Source organism: Balaenoptera acutorostrata, chromosome 12 (genome assembly GCF_949987535.1).
Source record: "Balaenoptera acutorostrata chromosome 12, mBalAcu1.1, whole genome shotgun sequence".
NCBI classification, from domain to species: domain Eukaryota; kingdom Metazoa; phylum Chordata; class Mammalia; order Artiodactyla; family Balaenopteridae; genus Balaenoptera; species Balaenoptera acutorostrata.
In genome coordinates, this window is record NC_080075.1 from 39,000,731 (window position 1) to 39,026,086 (window position 25,356).

Here is a 25,356-nt window from a genome sequence, read left to right on the forward strand (position 1 = left end):
GGTGTAGTGTAAGCCAAGGGTGTGAAAATGACTATGAAGTGATTATTTATGAAATGTACGGTGTTTCTAGGAACAGAAGAAATTAGGTCATCTAATGCACAGGTAAAGTTTTTTCTATATTTTCCTGGTGCTATAAATGAGGGCTAAAAATGAATGTTAACTTAGTGTTGTCATGGGACTTAATATTGAGCCAACAGGAATGAGATCAACTGCAGAAGAATAAGCTCAAGCAACATCAGAAAGGACCTGTTTATTTTCTCCAAATTCTTCTACATAGGTCCAGGCTGAAGAGATTGTGTTCCCTGTCCAAATGAAGTAATGTAAACTGGGCTGCCAGTTCCTTTGCATCTTCCAACGTAGTACGGAGTTTGTCTGGCATGAAGTAACTCTGGGATCCATTTGCAATAGCAGGAATAACGATTTTATATGCCAAGAGTACTTTCCCACCTTGACTTGTTGAATATAAATAATACTCTGGTGGTGCCCAATTATTTTTGTGGCAGTAATAATCCAAATGCATTACTGCAGAATTGAAATGATTGGATTTTAAAGAATACATACTAATTGGAGTAAGCTTTGTTCCAGGAAAAAATGGATAAGCGCATCTTTCAATTTCAGGGGGGCTTGGACCATGCTGGCCATTGAGACGAGCTGGAAGAGTTGGTGGCATGCCTAGAGTTTTTGGGTGGCTCTCTTCTTTGTTAGCAAACACAATCAGGTTTTCCGAATTGGGGCTAATCTGACCATTAAGATGCTGTCTCCAAGTGTTTCCTTTATTTACAGGTTTTCCCAGTGTTACCTCAATACTTGCTCCATCAATGCATTTTCCATTCATAACAGACATAGCAGCCACTGCATCTTCTCGGTTGAAAAAGTGAACAAAAGCATAATCTCTAAGTTTCTTTACTCATTCAACTGCACCAGGTTTGAATTTATTGAATTCTGCTTTAATTGTTTCCTCTGTAGTTGAGATCATTACATTTCGTACATAGAGAACTTTAACTCTCTGCGTGGTTTCCTCATCAACCTCTTTCTCTGGGTCAGCCCAATCTACCTGAATGGTATGGCCCCACAGTTGGAAGTTTCCTGGAATTAGTTTTCTCCCAGCCATAGCAGCAGCTCTGTGAGATTCATACTCAACAAACGCAAAACCGCGATTTTCGGTCTTATCACTTGCGCTTGGGTAAACAATGACATCTACAACTCCTTCTGTAACTTTCTTCATTTCATCCAAGATTTCTTCCTTCTACTTTTCCTTCAGAATAGCTCCAATAAATAATGTGCAATTATCCAAGCTTACACACACACCGATAAACTTCCCTGGTCGAATCTCATAATTATTAAGAATCCTGATGGCTAACTGGGCTTCTTCTTTTGTAGTACACATCACAAAAGAATAACCTCGATTTTCACCACTAAATTCCATCGTAAGTCGAAATTCATATATCTTCCCAGCTCTTTCAAATACAGGAACTAACTCATCTTCATACACATCACGAGGTATTTTTCCTACAAAAACTTCACAGCCTATAGGTGGAGGTGGACCTTCCCAACCTTGAGGTGGACCACCAAACTTCCTTTGCCCATTTTCTTGAACCATGTTGTATCCAGTCTTTTCCATCAAAGCAAGTAATGCTGCTTCATTCTGAGTACCAGTTCGGACTTTACTGCATCCATTTGTTCCATCTGTATTTTCTTCATTCATGGTTGCAGTTCCCCTCGGGTCTTCAAATGTTGGTCCTAAATGCCTGGGACCAATGACCACAAGCCGCCGCCACCATTTCGGGGCCAGTCGGTGGGAGCGGGGGTTGCTGCAGCGGGGAGGGGAGCCCACGTGGAGGAGCTCGCGAGGTCCTCGCGTCTAGCCTGGTCTCCCTTTAATTTATTTTATTTTTGGCTGCATTGGGTCTTTGTTGCTGCGCACTGGCTTTCTCTAGTTGCGGCGAGCGGGGGCTACTCTTCCTTGCGGTGCACGTGCTTCTCATTGCGGTGGCTTCTCTTGTTGCGGAGCACGGGCTCTAGGTGCGTGGGCTTCAGTAGTTGTGGTTCGCAGGCTCTAGAGCACAGGCTCAGTAGTTGCGGCGCATGGGCTTAGTTGCTCCGCGGCACGTGGGATCTTCCTAGACCAGGGCTCGAACCCGTGTCCCCTGCAATGGCAGGCAGATTCTTAACCACTGTGCCACCTGGGAAGCCCTCAAACTTTTATTTAAAGCAAAGTGAGAATAAATAAGCCATACAAAACAAAACAAAACAAAAAAACTTCCAAGCTGAACGAAAGCCTTCTATGTGTGCAGCAAACAGAGACAGACAGCCTACCAAGTCCAGAGGTAGACTGCTCCAACAGATAACAACTCTCCCACTCAGGAAGCTGCACGGCTAATAGACTTGCCTAGTATGGAAAAGGAAGGCGTTCTGGGGACAAGGAAGGAGCAGCAGAGGCTCTGAGATGGGCAGAAGGTGTTTTGGGGGGAAAGAGAGAAGACTAGGCTGCTTGGAAAGGATTCCTCTTCCCCCTCCATCCCTCAGGCTAGGAGGTCAGATTTGAGCAGATACTCAAGGCAGGGCCTGAGGATGATCACAACAGTCAGATGACCTACCCTGGTGTACTCAGTTTTCCACTACCAGTGGATGTCTGTCTAACCTCTAGATATTTAGATGTGCAAGTGGTACACGCAGGGACCACTATCAGTAAAAGAGGCCTTCTGGGTGGTCTCTAAGGGGTGGGCCTAGGCTTGTACTGCCCCATTCCTACACTCTCAAAGTTCCTATAGTGACCATAGTGATCATACCATGGGGCACGATCAGCATCTAAGACCAGCTGTGGATGTGGATCAGAGCAACCTCACGTGATGCAGCTGGAGGTCAACCCACAACAGATCACTGGAGCAAAAAATGACCCTCGTTAGCAACGTTATCTGTCCCCTGCACTAGTAACAGGACATATCATTATATGGCATCTTTCACTAAAGTGGTTCCTCATGCTTTTTATCTCCCCTTCTCCAAAATTCTCCTCCTCTGTATTGTCAATCTTCTTTGGTAGTGTCATCATTCACAAAATCACCTAAAGAAGAAATTTTCTAGTTATTTTTTGCTGTCTCTCCACCAACCACATTCTGGCCAAGCCAAGAAATCCTGATTATCCTCTCTCTTAAATAATCTCCATCCTCTCTCCTCCACAGCCACTAGTTAGTACACATCTGGATGGCTGCTGGCCTCTGTCTTCTCTAATTCCATCCTCATCACTGATTCTAGATGCTCTAAAAGTCATATTTGATCATGGAGCTCCCATGCTTAAAAACCATTAGTAGCTCCCCAGGGGCTGTAGAATATGAGGCTGCATTGCTTTTGGGAACCAGGCAGGGTATAGATAAATGAATGAGTGAATGAATAGAAACAAAGAGATGGGGAAGAGGAATTAGGGGTAAGAGAGTTTTATTGAATTCCTGTCAGGGGGGGAGACCACCCACCCACTACTATTCCCTGTAGTTGAATTCCAATCAACACAAGGGGATAAAAATTGTATTTAAAATCTTTTATTACTCTATTCATGCTACCCCAGCCAGGCATGCTTCCAATTTCCTTCCCCACTCTCCTTATAGATTCCAAAAGCACTTCATACTGCTTCCCTGAGACCCACACGAGTGAGAAATGAAGTGCCGTGTGGTCAGCCCCGTGACTAGCAGACTGTCCCCCAGGGTGTCTTTCTGTGGTTAGTTGGGTGGGTGCAAAATTCTAACCAATTTTCCCTTCTAGCCCTGCCTAGCCTCTAGCTGGAGAGAAGAATGTGGTCCTAGAAGGGGAGAAATATTTCCTCTTTTAACACAGTCCCTTGTCTTATACTCACCTTAGAAAATGACCACTTTTTCTGAACACTCACACACAAACACACACACACTGCTTAGCTTCCTATAAAAACTGCTGTTATTGTGTTTTTGTCCTTAAGATCTGCATTTTGGGGGTGGTTGGCCCTTGCTGCTGCACTTGACAGGAGCTGACAAGTAACCACTTGTGGGTGTCACAGATACTGTGACTGAACTGTCTCAGGGATGAGGTGATGAGAAGCTGGTTTAGTGTTTGTGCACCCAGGCAACCGTCGTGTTTACTTGCTGTCTCTTTGGTAGGCTTCCAAACCAGCAGCACCACACCCGTTAACACTGGGCTCCACAGCGGTTACTGACGGGTTGTCCTGCCAGTTGTGAGGAATTATTACTTTTCGCTTGAGCAATTGGTGGTTTCATTGGAGGAGTAGTTTCACAGACACACATCAGAATTTCACCTGACAAAAATCCTAAATGCCCAACGAGGCGGTGTCCTGGTTGGGTGTGTCCTGGTCCCAATCAGACTGTCTGCTCCTCTGCTTGAGAGGCTGATATATATTGTGCTTATCAACCCATTTGGATCTGTTGAGATCCTACTGTGTGTTTGGCATAGATCTAGACCTCAGGAACCCAAAGATAAATAAGGTATGGTCGGCCAGGAGTGATAACTAGGTGAACAGGTGAATATATTGCAGGGCCATAGGGCTAGAAAAGCAGGCAGAACTAAAGTGCTGTGGGAGCACAGAGGAGGTGGAGGGCAATTGGGGACAGTTTGTGGAATGGAGGATATTTGAGCTGGGTGTAAAAGGCAAAGAACATTTGAAGAAGAACAGCACATGCCAGGTACTGTGCTTGGTGCTTTACCTCCATTGACTCATAGGAACGCTCACAACAGCCCTGTGAGAAGGGAACTATTATTACCCCCATTTTACAGATGAAGAAGCAGAGGCTTCTGGAGGATAGGTCACTTGCCTAAGGTCACATACCTAGTAAGTCAAGGAGCTGCAATGTAAGATATTGCCAGGTGTGTAGTACACACTCAGTAATCATTAGATATTATTATTTTATTATTATAATTATTAAGCCCAGGGCTACTGCCTCTAAAGCCCATGTCCCTGAGACAGTATTATCATGGCTCCAGCAGCATGTGAAAGAAGCAAATGTCTGAGTCTTACCCTGGATCACTAAAGCATGAGTCCTTTTTGGTGGCATTCTTAAGGTTCTGAGTTAAAACTTGGAGCCTTGCTAAATTATGAAGAAGGCAGACTTGTTCTTTGGATTCCATAGGTCATAGGAGTGCCCCTGACCCCCTTGTGCATTCCTCTTCCTTCAGGCTGCTCCTTCTACTCATTCCCCACTTCTGAAAAATCTATTTCTTGATAAAGGATCAGACCGTTCAAGTCCAAATCTTAGAAATTGAAACGTGGAAAAAGCCATGGAGATCATTTGGTTTAGCTCCTTGATTTTACAGATGCAAAAACTGAGGCTGAATTAACCAAGTTTCTTTTTGCTTCAAGAGACATAACCCAGTTTAAACTATCTCAAGTGAAAAAGGGAGTTACATTAGCTTTCAGGGGTGGAACTAGCTTCAGGGGGTGAAAAACAAATGTCATTAGTTTATTTGTGCTCTCTTTTTAATCTCAGATCTTTTGTCTCTACTTCAAAATGTGATGTCTTCAATTGTTCCTGGTAGAACTGGAATTCTTTTTTATGGTTGGTAGAGGATATGGCCAGAGAAAACCCCAGGCTACATCATTCCATGTTAGTGATTTCAGATGAAAGAGAGAACTTCTGTCTCCTTGTTTCAGTATATATAAATCCCAGGGAAAGACTCTGATTGGCCCAGCTTGGGTCACATGGCTACTTCTTGGACCAATCACTGTGGCCAACTGGATGTGCTGTGATGATTGATGACCTGGGTCTCATGTTATCCCAGTGTGGGGTGGGGTGGGGATGGCAGGTATTATGGAGAGTGATCTTACCAGAATCATATGTGCCTTTATAGAGGGAGGAGGGTTGCTCTCACCAGAAGGGCAGTGAGGTAATCAGCCTTCTAGGTTCCCAGTGATCACCACTTCCAGATGTCTAGGCCTTCATGTAATCCCCTCCCCTTGAGTGTGAGCTTGACCTAACGACTCACTTCTAATGAATAGAATATGGCAAAAGTGATGGGATATTCCTTCTGACATTATTTTAATGAAGTCTGTGATTCCCCCTTTTTCTCTTGCTCACTCGAATGAAGCCAGCTCCCATGTTAAAAGCTGCCCTATGGAAAGGCTCATGTCGCAAGAAACTGAGGATCTCCTCTGGCCAATAGCCAGCAAGGAACTGAGACCCTCAATCCAATAGCCCAAAAGGACCTGAGTCCTGCCAATAACCACTGACTGAGCTTGGGAGTGGATGCTTTCCCACCTGAACCTTGAGTGAGGGAAGCCCTGGCCGACTCCTTGATTGCAGCCTGTGAGAGACCCTGAGCAGGATGATCCAGCTAAGCTACACTCACATTCCTGACCCATAGGAACTGTGAGGTCATCAATGTACATTGCTTTAAGCTGCTAAGTTTTGGAGTAATTTGTTATGCAGCAACAGAAAACTAAAACAGGGAGGAAGGACATTCAGCAGACAGAAAAAGTACACAGATATCCGCTGCAGAACCTACTAGTACACAAAACACCATCATTGTTCTGGTTTCTGAATGTCCTGAGCTTTCCTTATCAGACTTTTCCTGCCAGCTCTGTCTTCCTGCCTGCCTGTATTACCCTTTTATTCTTCATAACTTTTATTTCTTTCCATTCTCCTTGCTTTTGTGGGAGCCAGCAGGAAAGGGAAAGGAACAGGGAAGAGACATACGTAGCAATAGCAATAATGAGGGCCTACTATGTGTCAAGCACTTTGCAGCCCACTTTCCATGACTGGTCTCATTTAATCATTTCCCCAAACCCTATGAGGCTGGTTTTACTAGTTCTATTTCATAGATAAGAAAATTGAAGCATGGAGAGTTGACATCACTTTCTCAAGATCACTTATCAGGAAAGTGGCAGTGATGGGACACAAGCAAAGCATGTTGGTTCCACTGCAGCACGCTGCCTCCTGGCATGCAGGTAATTGTTTTTATCCAATAATAGGTCCACTTGTTCCTGCTGATGGGGCACGGGGCTAACTCCAACATTAGGCCTTCATTCAGGGAGGGCTGACCAGTTTGACTGTACAGCTTTGACAGAATTACTCTGTTCTTTTCTTTCTGTGCCAACAGGTAAATTTCTAACCAGAACTGCTGCCAGCTAAACAAATCCCTTGGGGAAGGAATCCCTTCTTCACTCTCCAAGTCAGATTGCTTCTGTGTTAAGCCAAAGGCTGAATGTGCCAGGGAGGATGCAGTGCCACCTGCTCCCATGGGTGCCTGCAACAGCCCACCCCAGTGGAGAAGGACAACCAGGAATTTCGGGGCCCAGAGAGATTGTCCCAGGCCTCCTCACCAAGAAGCGGGAGCCCTCAGCCTTGGCTTCTGCCACAGCAAATGGGACACATGATGGAGTGGAGGGGTTCTATTTGCAGATATAACTCTGATTCCTTCACCAAGATGGCACCAGAAAGCCTCATCAGCTGAACAAGAGAAACCAAGAACAGAGAGTAGACTGTAGGCCTAGTTTCAGAGACAGAGAAAAACAATTTCCCTGAAATGCCGTTCTGGGCCATGTGAGTCATAGCTGAACTGCCAAGGGAAGCATTTTTAGAACATCACAGAGGGGACAGTCATAGGCCTAAGCCTTTAAAGAACTACATTTTCTTAAACATCAACTGCTTTTTCCCTGGAGGGCGTCCTTCTAATAGGGAGTATAGAAATGGATAATTAATAATTGTGATATTGAGAAAGTGGCCTGAAAAAGGAAAAAGATTACCTGGAACCAGCTTCTCATCCAAGACATGCCTCTTCCCTCCCTGCTTTGCTCTGATCTAGGGATGCAGTGATGCTTAGCTCAAGTTTCCAGACCCCAGCTCTCACAGTCCTTACCCACTTACACTTGCATTTCATCATCAGTCATTTATAGAGCTGAGAGTCACATTTTATCAGGGAACCACTAACGTGGAAATGTATCACAAATTCTTTTTCCTCCATTTGTATTTTCAGTATTCTGTGTTAATTACCATAATCTTTTCCTCATGACAAACACGTGATGTATTTGTGTGTGTACCAGTGTGTGTACCAGTAGCCTAATTAGAAAAAAATGGGGGGAAGGAATTGGATGTATTAGGTTTGAAGGCAGAACTGCCTCCACATTTCTGGACAAGTCACTCATTTTCAGTTTCCACCCTTTCCTTAAGCATTTCTCCCAGGCTCATCTTCCATCTCCACTGCCCCTGAATTCCAAGCTTTTTCTGTCCCTGCTCTTTGGGCTGTTCTGCTGCCTCCTTCAGATTCTCCAAGGTCCCCTCTCTGCTGGGACTGTGACCTGCTGAGGCCACATCTTCCCAATACTGTAGCTGACCCCAGAATGGATGAGATTCTTTTTGCTCAGCTCCTGCAGCTGGGGATGTTCTTGTCAGGCTCACTTTCCAAGAGTTGCTAATAATGAGAACCATCGTTGTGCGCTTAGTATAGGCTAGGCTCGTGCTAAGCTCTTTATGTGCTTTGTTTTCATTAATCCTCACAAGAAGCTTGTCCCTCTTGTCATCCTCCTTTACAAATGCAAACACTGTGGAACAGAGATGTTAAATAACAGGCACAGAGGCGCAAATCCAGTAGTGGTGCTGGAAGTTGAATGCAGTCAACTGGCTCCGAAGCCCCTATTCTGCACCGTGATGCTATTGGTTGGTTCCAGGTCTTAGCCCATTTCCTGAAGGGTCATTTGGGTCCTAGTTGTTTGGGTCAGGTACAGCTGTATCATGAGATAAGACAGGTATTCTATAAATTCTATTGAAGAAGCTTGTGTTGAACATCCACTGGGGGTGCAAAACACTGTTAACTAGCAAACCTGGGGTGTGGGTTTTGGTGTGGAGATGAAGCATGCTAATCTTTCACTGAATGATTGGGAAGGGAATCCTTTTGCTTGCAAGTAGATCTGACCTGAGACAAAATTATGAGGTCTCTGTGTGTCCCATTGTCTGGCCCTTCTTGAACTCTGTTCTGTTCTGTCTTCAACTTAGCTGGCTTTTCCTTTTCCTCTACCCTGTATTTTCTCTCTGTGCTCTCCACCCAGCACTGCATTCAGAAATAGGTCACATGCACCCCATTGCATCTTTGTTGTAAGCCTTATCTTCGGATTATCCAGGAGTGCATTCTTTAACATTTATTTAGCCACCTGGCTCTGGAGAGGTCGTGATGAGTCACAGCGTCCCCAACTTCACTGAGCTTATACTTTGGTAGGTGAAGGCTGACATGAGTTCTTATAATAAGATAAAATGAAATGAGAACTCTAAAGGGGAATACATAAAATAAGGTAGGACCCCAAGCTGATTAATAAAAGGCATTGTTATTTTCTGGGGTGATGGAAATATTATAAATCTTGATTGGAATATTGGTTGCATAGGGAATATATATCTTCAAAGCTCATCAAATTGTGCACTGAAGACCTGTACGTTTCTTTGTGTGTAAATATTACCTGAGTAAAACCTGTGTTTTGTTTTTTCTTCTTGCTTTTGTTTTTTGTCTAAGAAATGAAAAAAGAATCATCAGTAAGCAGACACAGAGTCATTCCCAAGTGCCATTTGGTCAGTCATCTAAGAGCCATTCATTCAGCAAATATTTATTGAGCACCTAATATGTACTAGGACTGTTCTAGAATCCATCAGTGAAGAGACAAACGTCCCTGTCTTCATGAAGCTTACATATTAGCAGGACCCTTTGGGGGCTGAGGAGAGAGAGATTTCCCCTGGTCTCAGCCGGAGCGCCGGGAAGCTCTGATCTCAGATGGCCCAGTGATCCATGAAAAAGGAGGATTAGTGAAAAAGACTCACAAGGCAGGAAACAAGAAGTCCTCACAAGCCTCATAGCCTAGAACTTCTCTTTCAGGTGGAGCCCAGAGGGAGAGTCTGCAAATCTTCCAGCCCCACCCCCAGAGTCTCCCAGTGACTTTCGGGGTGCAGTATCCACATCACCTCCCACCAGCCACTCCATGGGCTGAGAAGACAGCGCCTCCACCAGAGGGCCTGGGCTCCCTTCCGGCACATCTGCGAACAGGGCGTGGACTCTGGCCAAAGCCCCAAACCAGAAGGTGGAAACTTTTTCTGAGCACTGGGAGAGGCGGGGAGGGGTTGGTGTTTTACAAACCAAACCTATGTCCTTAGAAACACCGCAGAAGGGCTCGGCAGAGCAGCTAGGAGTTGGATGGTGCTGCAGTGAATCACAGAAACTCCAGGGAAGAAGAGGCCATCAGAGAGGGGAGGCAGGCTCTTTTGAAGTCTCAAAATCTTTATTAAATAAAGGATCCAAGAGACCTTGATCATAGAGCAAAGTTTAATAACGTTATACATAATAAAGGAAAATGAAGCAACATATAGCTATTGTTAGTTAAAAATGACCTAAGTGATGTATAATCTTTGAATTTACAAAGGTAGCACAACTTATGCAATAAATGATATTTGCAGTTAGTCTTTTTTTCAGTAGCAACAATAAGATGATTTTACAGGGGTAGAGTTGGGGTTGCAGTTTGTGAGACTTGTCATAACATTTCTCAGCTCTCTTTCCAATTTTTGCTCTTCCTATAATGCTTTTTTTTTTTTTTTTGTCATTTAGTTGACCACAGTCACATTGTCTGCTTTCTCTTCCATTTTTGAAAACATATATAAAACTTCCAAGTGATACGGGAACTTCATTTGGAGGTTGAATAAGTGAAAGGAATTAAATTCAGAAAGTTTCCTTAAACCTAAAAACATGGAAAACTTCAGCAATGTTATGAAAATGACCAAAATGCCCCAATGACCCGAGGAATAAGCGAGCATCCAAGTTCTTCCCCAGCACATCCGAACCCTTCTCCAGAGGTGGTCTCATCCACTGGTTTGCACAGCGCAGCATGCTGTACCGCAAGGGGAAAGAAACAGAAGAAAATCACAGTTCAGAGAGATCAACACACTTTCGGAATTTGGAAAGCTGATGTATTTTTGCAGGAATTGTCAAATTTTTCTGTAAAGATCCAGATAGTAAATGGTTCAGGCATTGCGGGTTACTGCGGGCTCCGTCAAAATTGTTCAACGCTGCCATTATCACAGGAACGCCGCCAAAGACAATATGGGCGTGGCTGTGTTCCAATAAAACTTTATTTACAAAAACAGGCCATGGGTCGGATTTAACCCACAGGCCGTTTGCCAGTCTCTGGATTATTGGTTCCATGACAGCAGGCCAGAGACAACTCCAAACAGGAGTTGGGGAAGAAGGGCTGAACAATGGAGTCAGGGACTGCTATGTTCACTAGCATTTCCTTTTCCTTATGGACATGTAGGTGGCCTATATTTTCCCAGCCTCTCTCATAGTTAGGTGGGGCCACGTGACTGAGTTCTGAATACTAGTGGCATATGAACGGAAATGAAGTCTGCCATTTTCAGGCCTGGATCCTTAACAACATCCCAGGAGATCTCTGTGTTCTCACTTGCTCTTCCCTTATCTGCTGGCTGGGTACAGAGGATCCAGTGGAGAACTCTGGGGCTCTGGAAGTAAGGTACGCCAAGTGGCAAGAGCACTTGGTAGAAGAAACCTAGGTTCCCAGATAACGGGGTGGAGCACAGTTTCCTTGCCAACACCCTTGAACTTTGACAGGAAGTGGGCATTAACTTTTTATTTTGCAAATCACTGAGAATTGGGGGCCTGTTGATAGAGCAGCCAGGGTTATCGACTGTAATAGAGAATCCAAGGATCGTGTTACTTTGTGGTACAGCAACCCCCCTCTGAAAACCCAGGCATTGAATACAACATGCACTTTTGAACCTGTGGTGAGGGTGGGATTGAAATCAGCAGAATTTTTTGAATTTGGGGATTTAAAAAAAAACAGTCAGAACCTGAGATCCTGCCCTAACTGCAAATTCAGGAGTCTTTTAAAAGGAGTTTTCAAATGTTTTGTGTAAAATGAGTCTACTTGATTTTCATAGAAGCTTTGTGAGCAAGGGTATTCATTAGAACTCTTCGGTTATGAGAAGCCGAGACCATTTAAGCTAGCATGAGTAAAATTGGGGAATTTATGATAAAAAGATAAAAGCATTTCCTTAGACTTGAAGATAGGCATAAAGCTCAGCCTCAGGCCAGGCCAGGCCAGGGTTCAGGAACTGGAAATCCGTCAGGATTGTCTCTCAGCTCTGCCTCTCCCAGCAAGCTGCTCTGTTCTTCTGTAGCCCAGCTTCTTCTCTGGCCAGCTTCCTTTCTGGCCAAGCCCAGAAACTGAGGTTTTTCATTTCTTCCTTTCAAAAAATCAACCCATTCATCTGTCGATGGACATTTAGGTTGCTTCCATTTCCTGGCTATTGTAAATATAGCTGCCACGAACATTGTGGTACGTGCCTCTTTTTGAATTATGGTTTTCTCAGGGTATATGCCCAGTAGTGGGATTGCTGGGTCATATGGTAGTTCTATTTTCAGTTTTTTAAGGAACCTCCATACTGTTCTCCATAGTAGCTGTATCAATTTACATTCCCACCAACAGTGCAGGAGGGTTCCCTTTTCTCCACACCCTCTCCAGCATTTATTGTTTGTAGATTTTTTGATGATGGCCATTCTGACTGGTGTGAGGTGATACCTCATTGTACTTTTGATTTGCATTTCTTTAATGATTAGTGATGTTGAGCATCCTTTCATGTGTTTGTCGGCAATCTGTGTATCTTCTTTGGAGAAATGTCTGTTTAGGTCTTCTGCCCATTTTTGGATTGGATTGTTTGTTTTTTTGACATTGAGCTGCATGAGCTGCTTGTAAATTTTGGAGAGTAATCCTTTGTCAGTTGCTTCATTTGCAAATATTTTCTCCCATTCTGAGGGTTGTCTTTTTGTCTTGTTTATGGTTTCCTTTGCTGTGAAAAAGCTTTTAAATTTCATTAGGTCCCATTTGTTTATTTTTGTTTTTATTTCCATTACTCTAGGAGATGGGTCAAAAAGGATCTTGCTGTGATTTATGTCATAGAGTGTTCTGCCTGTTTTCCTCTAAGAGTTTTATAGTGTCTGGCCTTACATTGACAGATGAATGGATAAAGATGTGGCACATATATACAATGGAATATTACTCAGCCATAAAAAGAAACGAAATTGAGTTATTTATAGTGAGGTGGGTGGACCTATAGCCTGTCATACAGAGTGAAGTAAGTCAGAAAGAGAAAAACAAACACATATATATGGAATCTAAAAAAAAAAGGTTCTGATGAACCTAGTGGCAGGACAGGAATAAAGATGCAGATGTAGAGAATGGACTTGAGGACATGGTGGGGGGTGGGAAGGGAAGCTGGGACGAAGTGAAAGAGTAGAATTGACATATATACACTACCAAATGTAAAATAGATAGCTAGTGGGAAGCAGACACATAGCACAGGGAGATCAGCTTGGTGCTTTGTGATGACCTAGAGGGGTGGGATAGGGAGGATGGGAGGGAGGCTCAAGAGGGAGGGGATATGGGGATATATGTATACATATAGCTGATTCACTTTGTTATACAGCAGAAACTAACACAACATTGTAAAACAATTATACTCCAGTAAAAAAAAAAAAAAAAAAAAAAGGTTGGGGTGTACTAATAAAAAGAGTAAAGTTAAAAAAAAAAAAAATCAACCCAGACTGAGCCTGAACCTCCTGGGCTTATTCTAAAATCCCAGGAGAGAAAGTCTGATTGTGCCTGGGTGAGGGTGGTGTCCACTCCCAGTCCGACCAGTTGTGGCCACTGGATACAAACATGGCCCAGCCTGGGGCAACTCCCCATACAGGTAGACAGGGCAGATATGTTTTCCTCTTTTCATACAATTAGACATATAGGCAGGGCAGACGTTCCCACAAGGGAAGTGTGGCACGGAGACATTAATGACTTTCTGAAAGCCACCCAGACGCCTCAGCAGGGCTGGTACAACAGCCACCCTTTCTCTTCATCCCATTGCTCCATCTCTCACCACAGGTATCCTGCTTTCCACACAAATTAGTAATACCTTTTGATATTTCACAAAAGTATAGCCTTCTCCAGAAGCAGGTCTTGCTTTCCCTACTGCCCTGCCAAAGCTTTTGCTTGGTTTCTCATGACAAGCAGGAGTGGGGTGTGGGAGAAAGAGGTAGGAGGGCCATGGGTTTCAGCACTGCAAGGTGCTTTGTAGACTAGAACGTTTGGAGAGCCTCTGGCATAACTCACCTCCTGGACTCTAGACTGAAAATTACCTAAGTAGTATGGTTAGTACTATTTGTACTATAGTACTAAATAATACAATTAAAAATTAAAAAAAAATTAAAAAAAAAATTGTACAAGTAGTAATAGACCAAAAGTTCTGGTGGGCAGGAACCTTATCTCTCAGTACCAACCTAGCACAGCCCTTGATACCTAGTAGTTACTCAATACATATTTGTTGAAAGATTGAATGTATTTATGTTTCCTGCAGAAAAATTAGAGCGTACTGAGCAGCAAAAGGAAGACAATAAAATTTACACATAATCCCACAACTACCTCTTGAAATGTGTCCTTCATACATTTTTACAAAAATAAGATTTTATGGTACATACTATTTTGTTTGTTTCCTTCCTTCCTCTCCCTCTCCCCCCCACACCTTTCTTTCCTCCTTTCTTTCATTTTTACAATATTTTGGGGCATCACTTGTAGTGGCAGCCTAGGTAAGATTCATCTTATCATCACACTTATATATTGAAGCTGCTCTCCTTTAAGTTGTTTCCAGCTTTTTCCCTTTTCTAAACAGGCTGTAATGTATTCTCTGGCATCTCAGTCTTTAGGCATATCTTAGACTGTTTCCTTGGGGTAAGTTCCTGGAAGTGGAATTCCCAGCTCAAATAGCAGATGCACTTTTGATGCTTTTGATACTTTTTGCCAAATGTCTTGCCAACCAGGCTCTCCAATGCACGCTTCTCCTAGCGCTGTTTGAGAGTGTCTCTTTTCAAAGGTCTGATTTTCAAAAAGTGTTCTCTTCTGCTTTATCAAATGCTTTTAGGAAGCCTGTCTGTTCTTCCGGTCCAGGTGAGACTCCTGACCGGAAAGACTGGCCCGGGCATCTTGGTGCTTCAGGAGGCTGTGTGCTGGCAAGTCCGTGGGAAGCTTTTCAGGAGGGCTTTGATCTGGAACAGCCTCTTGGCCCATCAGCTGCCCTTTGCGTTTCAGAAAAGGAACAGAAGAAAGGAAGTCTCAGTGTCCATACCCTCTGAAGCTTGCAAAGTGTTGTTTGACAAGCAGAGAGATTTCTTTTTACAGTGTTTTCAGCAGAAATTGAACCCTTTTGAGACCAGAGGCCACAGGATACTATGGCTACAGGTATGTCTCTCGTTGATCAAGTGAGTGTAGCGTGAGTCCGAGGACCACACAAGGCTGCCACCTGGCTCCTTCCCACCTGGGAATGGAGGTGAGCCTGAGTCCTGCTTGGGCCAAAGCCCTAGATAACCAGGTTCATCACCAATGACCTGAGAATCACCAATGAACTGAGAGCCAGAATGTGTTACGCCTGATGACAAAGCCTACATCTTTAAAAAAAATTTTTAACATCTTTATTGGAGTATAATTGCTTTACAATGGTGTGTTAGTTTCTGCTTTATAACAAAGTGAATAAGCTATACATAAACATATATCCCCATATCACCTCTCTCTTGCGTCTCCCTCCCACCCTCCCTATCCCACCCCTCTAGGTGGACACAAAGCACCGAGCTGATCTCCCTGTGCTATGTGTCTGCTTCCCACTAGCTATCGATTTTACATCTGGTGGTGTATATATGTCCATGCCACTCTCTCACTTCATCCCAGCTTACCCTTCCCCCTCCTGTGTCCTCAAGTCCATTCTCTCTGTCTGCGTCTTTATTCCTATCCTGTCCCTAGGTTCTTCAGAACCTTTTTTTTTTTTAGATTCCATATATATATGTGTTAGCATACGGTATTTATTTTTCTCTTTCTGACTTACTTCACTCTGTATGACAGTCTCTAGGTCCACCCACCTCACTACAAATAACTCAATTTCGTTTCTTTTTATGGTCAAAGCCTACATCTTAAAGCACACTCACACTGAGGATAATTTAATCATAACAATGACCAAAATCAAGGCCACAGAAACAGTTCATAACATGTATGAGTTGTCCTAGGTCACACAGCTAGTAACTGGCAGTTGCAAAAGGGGGAATCAGTCTCCTGATCCTTTATTGTTTGGCTTTCCCACTGCCCTGTGCTGAATATGCTCATCCTCTCTATGCCTGATTACACCATCTTCAACAGAACCAACTCCAGAATGAGAACGCTAGGTCCGTTTATTGAGTGCTTACTGCCAGGGTGACTGGTGACTTTCTAAACGATGGAGGCTCCATCAGCCTGGATCTTTGAATGAAGATGATGCAGAGCCCAATACTCTCCACTGACTTGAGATAGACATGTAGGGATGAGCATGATGTAAACCTTTGTGTTTTCAGTCACTAAAACTCAAGGGCTGTTTATGGCTGCAGCACACGGTCTAAAGTGAAGAGGGCCGGGGAGGTTGGTGAGGTGCGATGGAGAGAAAGTTCCCTAGCAGCAGAGCCAAGCCAGGTTCCGCTTGGCATTGGTGTCTACTACTACCCACAACTCCCACATTAAATTATTGGTCTGTTATTGGAAGGAGGACGCTCATCCTCTTGGGCATGTGGTGGTGAAGAGGAGTCCAGAAACTGGAGGGTCTGGCTGTGAGGACAAGAGTCTACCTTGCAGAACCATGCGTGCCCCAATAGCAGGTATGTGGCACTGCAGAACTCAGTACCCTCTCTCTGTTCTCCTCAGCCTTAGTGATGGGCACAGATGCCACAGGCTCAACTCTGCAGTTCAGCCTCAGTTCAGCCTCCTGCCCGCCAGGGAGCCAAATACATGCACTGTCCCTCCTCCACATGGACTGTTCAGGGACCTGCTTCAGGGTATGAGTGCGATCCCAATACATTTAGGGGAACTTGGGGCCCAGCATCCTCTTCTTCCTCATTGTCCCCGCTCCATTCCTCTCATGGTCCATATTCCCATTTGCTGACCTAATATGGAGGGCCCTTAAGGACTCTTGCCCTTCCCCGTTTCATAGGGATGAGCAGTCCTCTGCAAGGTGGAGAATCCCAGGACCCATGGGTGAGTCATCCTTGCAAGCCAATGGCTGTTGGGAGTGTGGGTGGTGGGCATGTCTGGCAAAGCTGGTCTTTGGCACCTGTCTTTGGATAACCATGTCATTCTTAGATACCACAGATGATCAATTTATCTCTATTCACTTAAAACATACTTTCTGCTGGAAACATCTCTATGGATCTGAACTGCCTGCAATGCTTCCATCAGACTGCTGTATTTGCATACAGCCTCCCAAGGTCACCTGACAGTATTTCATCTCAGCCCTTCTCTTTTTTGGGCATCTAACTAAATTGAATAGGCCCTTCTCTATTTCTGCATCTTTTTTCCTTACGCTTGAAGCAAAATTCAATTTCTTGGAGGGTTGCCTTCATTACTCTCTCTAAGCTGGGATAATCCCTGGAAAACACGTGAAGTATCTGGAGTGCCCAGCTCCCTGCCTTTCAGTGCCTCTCTAGCAGCCTCGGAAACTCCCATCTCACCTCTACTTCTCATGCTGCCTTCTCCTGCTCCTGGTTTTTCTCCTGCAAAGAGTCCTGGCCTAGGAAGCAGGATTATGGCAAACTGTGATTTTAAGCAGTTGACTTCATCTCCCTGGGCCTTAGTTTTCTAAAATGGCAATATCAGATCACTTTAAGAATGATCTATGCCTGCTGTCAGTTCCCTCTCTCACCTTAGAACTAGCCTTCCAAGTCCCAGTCCTGCAGGGCGAATATGCTGTCCTTCCAGACACTTTCTTTGAATTCTTCCCAGGTGCCTTCTAGAGGGAGGGCCACGTCTCCAGAGTGACTCTCCTGGTGGCAACAGCACACCCTGCATCAGGTGGGTGAGTGATGTTCTGGAGCCTGATTTTGTGGTGCCCACCACTCATTGCAAACAAGCAGCCGCCCAGAACTTGCTGGTCTCAGTGGTGTTCTCCTGGTATAGACACCCCACTTGTACAACTTCATGTGTAAGTAGAAGTTTTCCCTCTTTTAGGCCATGGGTGGAGTGGGTTGGACCTTGATCCTATTGCAGTGTGAACACAGATCAACTTTCTCTTTAACTTTCGTGGTGGTGTCTCATATACAGTGTTGTTCATAAAAGCCTGTTCAGAGCACTCCATCCTACCCTTCTGACCTAAAAAGTGTCCAGTGCTTTGTTCCTTGCTTAACCAGGGAGTTAACTTTTTCTAGGAAAGAGAAAATCTGGCCCCTTTCTCCTCTAGAGTCCTGGGTGGGTCGTCATAGGTTCTAGAATGGCTTCAAAAAAGAAGTGTGTGCTCTTTGGGTTAAAGACGGAAGCCATTCAGGTGAATGGAAGGCAGTCTGAAACCCGGCGAATGCAAACCGGCTCATAGTCTCGCATTTGCAAATGGCTGAACGTCTACCCAGAAAGTAGGATGTGACAGCCTGGATGAATAATCAAAGCAGGAGCCTGCCCAGTGAGGAAAACCATAAAAAATGTAAACGAACAACCCCCCTCCCCACAAAATGCCATAACAAACAAAAAACAAGACAAAACCTAGAAAACCCAAACAACAACAATAACAAGATGGGATGATTAGTAAGGCTCTCAGGATTCCCCAGAATCACAGCCGAGCAAGCTCATTAAGGCCTAAGTGGTTGTTTTGCATCTGGCAGTAGCTCCTGGTAGCTCTCCCTTCCTGAACTGATTCCTGCTGAGTGTCCTCGGAGAGCCCTGCTCAGGATCCCAGCAAGCAGTGAAGAGCAAAGCCACACCGTGGACAAGCCACCTAAGCGCTCTGGACTTGTTTTTCTCGTCGGCAACAAGAGAACCTTGCCAGCTCCACTATTCAGGTAGCCTCAGAACTGCTAAGCTGAGGTCCAGAATATAAAACATCAGGTGAGGGAGATGTCACTCTGATGTAGTTCTTACAGCAACCATTTATTGAGCTCTTATTACACACCGGGCACTCTGCTCAGTGCCTTACGAACCTTCTTTTGTTTAATCCTTACGAGTGTCTTGCAAAGAAGATTTGTGCAACCCCATGTTACAGAAGAGAAAAATGAGGGTCAGACTTGTCAAAACTTATACAAAGAGATCATAGAGCTGGTAAGTAGTGGGATCTTAGAGCTGGTAAGGCCCATCTGTCTGTCCTAATGCTCTTTTCCTTTGCACAGTACCTCTGAGTAAAGAGAAATTGATTCCCCTCAAAAATGTTTCCAGATACAAAGAAGGCACTCATTATAGAGCCCCAACCAAGCCTTCAGATGCCTGCAGCGCTGGCAGGTAGTTTAACTGTCACATCGTGAGAGGCCCTGAGTTAGAAACACCCAGTTAAGCTGCTCCTAGATTCCTGACCAGCAGAAACTGTATGAGATAATAATTGTTCATTGTTGTTTTAAGCCTATAAATTTTGGGATAATTTGTTGCCCGGTAATAGATAACTAATACTGCATTTGTCTACCATTCATTCATCTGACAGACATCCATTCATTATTTATTGTGACAAGCCCCAAGCTACATGCTTGGGTTGCAGTAGTGAACACGATCAGTATGGTACCTGCCCTGATGGAAATGATCATTTGGCAGGAGAGATGAACATTGAGCAAGCAGACAAACAGGTAAAAGAACATTGAGAGGGAGGAGGCATCTTCTTTAAAATTAAGTTGTTGGGGAAGTTGAAGAGGAAACATTAAACCTGAGTCTTGAAGATAGAAAGAACCAGAAGGTTCTGGCATTTTCTTCCCCACCCGTCTTGATGTCCTCACTTTTTGGCTGCCTTGAGTTCTTCTGGAAAATGACACAGGGTGTTAAAGAAACTAGAAATTGAAATGATAGAGAATTCTTATTTCTCTCAGGGGCAGAATCTCCCCTATGGAGGAAATGACCTTTGCTGGATGAATGCTTTAAAAATCCCCCTGGGAGAGCTGGTACAGGTCAAATAGCTCTGCATAAGGAAGGGAATTAGGGAGATTTAAGAAGCAGCCAAGGAGAGGGTTGGAGAGGGCTACAAGCTAAAGAAGGACTCGGGGAGAAAAAATATCTAACAGGGATTTTTATTCCTTTGTTTCTCAAGTAATGTGCGGTAAAATGCTCTTCCTCCCAGTAAAATCTCTTGCTTGCTAATGCTTTCTGGAGCAGGTTGGCTTTTTGAAGATAAGACAAAGGAGAATATGTCTTCCTTCAAGACTGACTTCAGGGGAACCCAAGGCTGTTCACAGGAGACCAGCCACTTACGGGTTAAATAAACACATAAACACAGTGGTGTTAATCATAAAAAGAAAAAATGCTTCCGATCATCACTGCAGTTCCAAAATGGACAGGTGTGTTCCTGACGCTCGTCGGTGGCATCAGTGTCACTGCTGACAACTGTACAGAGGTTGCTGAAGGCTGAGGCCCAGGCAGGTGCTGCAGCAGCTGTCAACGCTGCTGGCATCTGGCACCATGCCTGGCACTTAGGAGAAGCTCAGGAAATGGCTGAACGCGTGACTGAATGCTGCCTGCGCTGCCGCTGCCTTGTCCTTCAATGCTCCAGGGAGTGGGGTTCATGGGGAGCAGGGTATGTATTGCAGCCCCTTGTTCTGAGATTCAGGAATGCCTCCATTGAGCTGGGCCTGGGACAATGTCAGTGACAACACGGAAATGACCACAGAGTTGCCACTTTCTTCTGAAGCTTGCCTGTCTTCTTGAAACAAACCACCTTGTGGACCTTTTTTTTCCCTGGGGTGAATTCTTTCCCAAGGGCACCTTGGTCTCTTCTATGAATAGGCCTCCACTACTCCACTAGCCTTGAGGAAGTGCCTAGACTTTCCTGAATTTGAGGGTGAACATGGCTTAGGTTCAAACAGAAACTTCTGCTACCTACAATATTCCCTGGAGATCTAGACCAAACATAAGCCCAACAGGGCCTGATGTTCTAGACCTGAACTGTCCAATATGGTAGCCACGAGCTACATGTGGCTATTTAAAGTTGTTAATGAAAATTAAATAAAATTTAAAATTCAGTTCCTCAGTGGCACTAGCCACAAGTGAAGTGCTTAATAGCCCATATTGGACCGTGCAGATTATAGATAGAACCTTTCCAATACCACAGTTTTATTCGACAGACCTGTGTCTAGAGCCAGAGCTCATAAAATGGATTCTGCTATCAAAGAACTGACCATTATGTATAAACAAGAAAACTATTCACTCGAGATAAACAGAAGTCTGTCTCACTCATGGGTTAGGCACAAAAGTCAGCATATAAGACAAAAATGGCTTCATGTCAAACTTTCCCTGGAAAAATCCCTTAGGAAAATGTCATTTTGGAGACTAGCTCTCAGTAAATTCAAGACTGCAGTATTTCATCCAGCACTGGAGCAGATCTTTGTTTCTTTGGCTGAGCGCCAGAAGAAGGATCTGATCTGTAGTTAGGAGCAATGCACAAGAAAGATCAATGATATCTGTGAACACTGGTGTGACACCGCAGGGAGCTAGCCTTCAGCTGTGAGAGACCCAGAAGCACCTGAAGGCACATCTGAATCACATCCGCATTCTCAGGCTCTCTGCTACTTCGACGGATGACAGGTGGAATTGCCCACAGTATTTAAGGGTTCTCTCTCTCTCTCTCTCTCTCTCTATATATATATATATATATATATGGTGTTTTTTGTTTTATGCTTTGGTGCCAAATGTGTAAAGGTGAAGTTGAGTACATTAAACGCATTTACAGTACGATTTCCCCACGCACATTCCATGAGGCCGTCCTTTCTTTGCTGGGGGCTTGGTTAAAGGAAGGGTCTCCTCTCCACCGGAGACCCATGTGTTTTGTAGTTAAAGAACACCAGGTTTCTCCTTGAACTCTTTCTTTGGGAGGCCAGAATTTCAACTACATCACTGAGCTTTGGAAAACACAACACTGGCCCTCAGACCAAACCTGAAGTTGGCCTATATACTGGGCTGTTTGGGGGCAGCACAGAGGGCAAGGAGCATTCAGGTCCTTGGAAGCCCAGCTAAAATCCTTTAGACCCAGATGCCCTCCTGAGTCACCCCAGAGAGCGGCAAGCTGTGTCCCCGGGAACTCCTGTAAGGTGCAATGTTCTGCCCGCTCGGTCTGGTCCCATATATTGACAGTCATCTTTATGTATATTTTATACATACAACTGTCTTTCCAGTTAGATCATAAATTCTTCAAGGGCAGATGGCATAGGTCTTTTCTCTCTTTTTATAACCCACAGTGTCTAACACGGTGCCTTCATATAAAAGTGCTCCCTTCCTATGTAGCTTCATTAGCAACAGTTATGAGTGATTCTCTCAGGATATGAACTAACTCTATAGACATGCTTTAAGAGCACCCACTACATGAAAAGGCCAGTATTTGCCCTTTCAACTTAGGAAGCTGAATTTTTAAAATCATTTACTTAATTTTGAAGTTGAGGATTGCAAGGGGGTTCCCAAGTCAGGAATTCACATCATTTGCAAAAGCAAAGAGAATGTTAGTTGCCTTAAAAAACCCCAAACCGTGAGGTAACCTCAATATTTGACATTAATCAAAGCCTTACCAAAAAAGCAGATCTGTTTCTAACCTTCTCAAAGAGAGAGGCTGTGGTCTTGTGCTCCATATATGTATGTGGTTTTTTGTTTTGTTTTTTTAATTTGAGGATTTAAAAAATGCGGGATAAATGAATGGTTAATTAGAATCTTAAGAGTAACAGACCACACAACTCCAGGAAGATTCTCATTTAAAAAAATTATTTCTTTTCAGTAGTTTCTCATCATGTTGTGCATATCTTCCTTGTTCACCTTTTAACAACATTAAAAATCATTTTATGTTGAACTAAATATCATTTTTATTGCATTAGGAGAAATCCATGCTTTCTAATGTTGGAACAGCTGTAATAATTCAGAGTAAAAAATCCCTGAGTACGTTTTACAAACATCATTCTAAATATTGCCTCATACACTGCTAATTTTGGCTAGATTTTAAATAAAATAGGCTTCAATGAAATGATATGAAAAGCATGTTCCAATGGATTAGACACAGTCTCAAGGATTAACACTTTTAATGCTGTTTCATTACAAAATCATGGAAGATTATTGTAGAAATTGGTATCATGATTATTTTAACTTTGGCCTTATCAGCTGTAAGAAATGTTTTACTCCGTTGTCACCTATGGCTCTCCAAACACAGCGTCACAAGTTTCATTATTTCCATTTCCCACGGGAGGCAAATTTAGACTGGAGATTTAGAGTGCCCACCTGGGACTTCCCTGGTGGCACAGTGGTTAAGAATCTGCCTGCCAATGCAGGGGACATGAGTTCGAGCTTTGGTCCAGAAAGTCTCACATGCTGCGGAGCAACTAAGCCTGTGCGCCACAACTCCTGAGTCCGCATGCCACAACTATTGAGCCCGCACGCCTAGAGCCCGTGCTCCGCAGCAAAAGAAGCCACCTCAGTGAGAAGCCTGTGCACCGAAACCAAGAGTAGCCTCCACTCACCACAACTAGAGAAAGCCTGCGCGCAGCAACGAAGACCCAACGCAGGCAAAAATAAATAAATAAAATTTATAAATAAATAAAAATAAAATGCCTGCCTGAACACACACAACAAATCCCTGAGGCCCAGGTGCCTCTTCCTTCTCACCTTATCACAGCCTCACTGCTTCTCTTCTTCCCCTTTCAAGACCAACTGTTCAGGTAAGCTTTGATTATTTGCATCTGTCATTTTAGAATTAATGACGGAATACTGACAGAAAGGGAGGTGCTGGAGTTACTGGCAAATGTTTATTTTTGTTCTTCCTCATGAAAGCTTGGAAGGTCCCCAAAACCCCACATCATCCCCAAGGCCTGTGGCTGGCTTGCCACTTCCCAGGGCCCATTATTTAGAACTGTCTGTGTTGTTGCCTCCTTACCTTCTGTGTTTGCTCACCTAGTCACCATCATCTTTCCCTGGGAGATGGAAGTGTATATCCAAGCAAGAGAAAGCGTCAACGGCTATTTCTTCCCCTTCTCTCTCTCTCGGTTGAATATTGCTTCGGCACCTTGTATATACCCATTTAAATTCATTATGAAATATATGCCTTTCAAGGCAGTTCTTTGCCTTTTGCAGGAGACTTTTTCTTTTTTAGGAAAAAAATCATTGTGAAATCAATATGGTGATTAGGAAGCAAGTTAGGCATGCAGTACCTTGTACAAACTCAGCTGCATTTAGTGAAAGGAAGACTTGAAATTCATTTCCAAAATGCTGTGAAAAGCTCATTTGGGCCATAACCACTTGCCCTCTGCCCTCTTCACAAGTTATAAGCCACCTTGTGTATTTGCCTTATAGAACATTTGGGACCCACCGTGGCGATTCTGCAAATGAATAACTAATTGAAATGCTTACCAAGAAGTAAGGCAGGCTTCCCCCAGAACCTTAATCTTCCTCAGAGAATCCACTGCTTACAATAGGTGTCAGGGTTCTACTGAGGTCCTAAACCAACCCCAATAAGGAGGATTTTTTACAAAACTCGATTGAAAGGCACTTCCTTTTACTACAGTGTTTGTATTGAGGTAGGGGCAGGAGTGAGGAGAGGTTACATCAGGGGTGAAGACACTTAGCTGTAAAGTTATAATGAAAGTTGCATGATTGTTTTTTGGCAGAGCAGGATGCCCCAGTGTTGAAATGAAATTTCCACAGAAAGATATCTACAGATCAGAATTGCACAGCGTGGCACAATTCAAGTTTGATTCAGCGAATGTTTTTGGAATTCCCAAAGGCAGAGCTTCTTAATTTGGGATCTGGGACCACCAACACCATACAGGGTGTTTCTTAAAAATACAAACTCCTGAGACCTTCTCCAGACCTACTGAAACATAATTTCCCTGGGTGAGATTGGACTTCTACTCCTGGGTGATTCTTAAGCACACTAAAGTTTAAAAGCACCAGAGTCTGTTTTACTCACTGATGTATCCAAGTACCTAGAACGGCAATTGACAGAGCTCAAAAAATACCTGCTGAAAAAAAAAAAAAAAAAACCTGCTGAATGAATGAAGGTCCTAAGTGTTTGTGGCACTCGGAGGCTCCAGTTATACATATCTTCCAGACTGTCTAATTCAAAATGCTGTCATAGGACAAGTATAATGTTATATCCCACAGGGGCAGGGGAAGCTCTCCTATCTCTGCCCAACAGCCTAAGCAAATTGTCCCCACTTTGACAGGCCTTTCCCTGCCTATACTTCACTGCAAAAGCTGTGACAAAGACTGGTCTCACAGATTTGCATCCTTAAAAAATAAAAATGAGGCTTCCCTGGGGGCGCAGTGGTTGAGAGTCTGCCTGCCAATGCAGGGGACACGGGTTCGAGCCCTGGTCTGGGAGGATCCCACATGCCGCGGAGCAACTAGGCCCATGA

At 44.0% G+C, this 25,356-nt stretch overlaps 1 protein-coding gene across 1 annotated transcript; it reads right to left on the minus strand.

Moving 5' to 3' along the window:
- Positions 1-250: 250 nt before the first annotated feature.
- Positions 251-1,705, minus strand: LOC103020077 (probable RNA-binding protein 46). The gene is given in 1 exon segment (XM_028168434.2): positions 251-1,705. A coding segment is annotated over 1 exon segment (1,455 nt).
- Between the last annotated feature and the right edge of the window lie 23,651 nt (positions 1,706-25,356).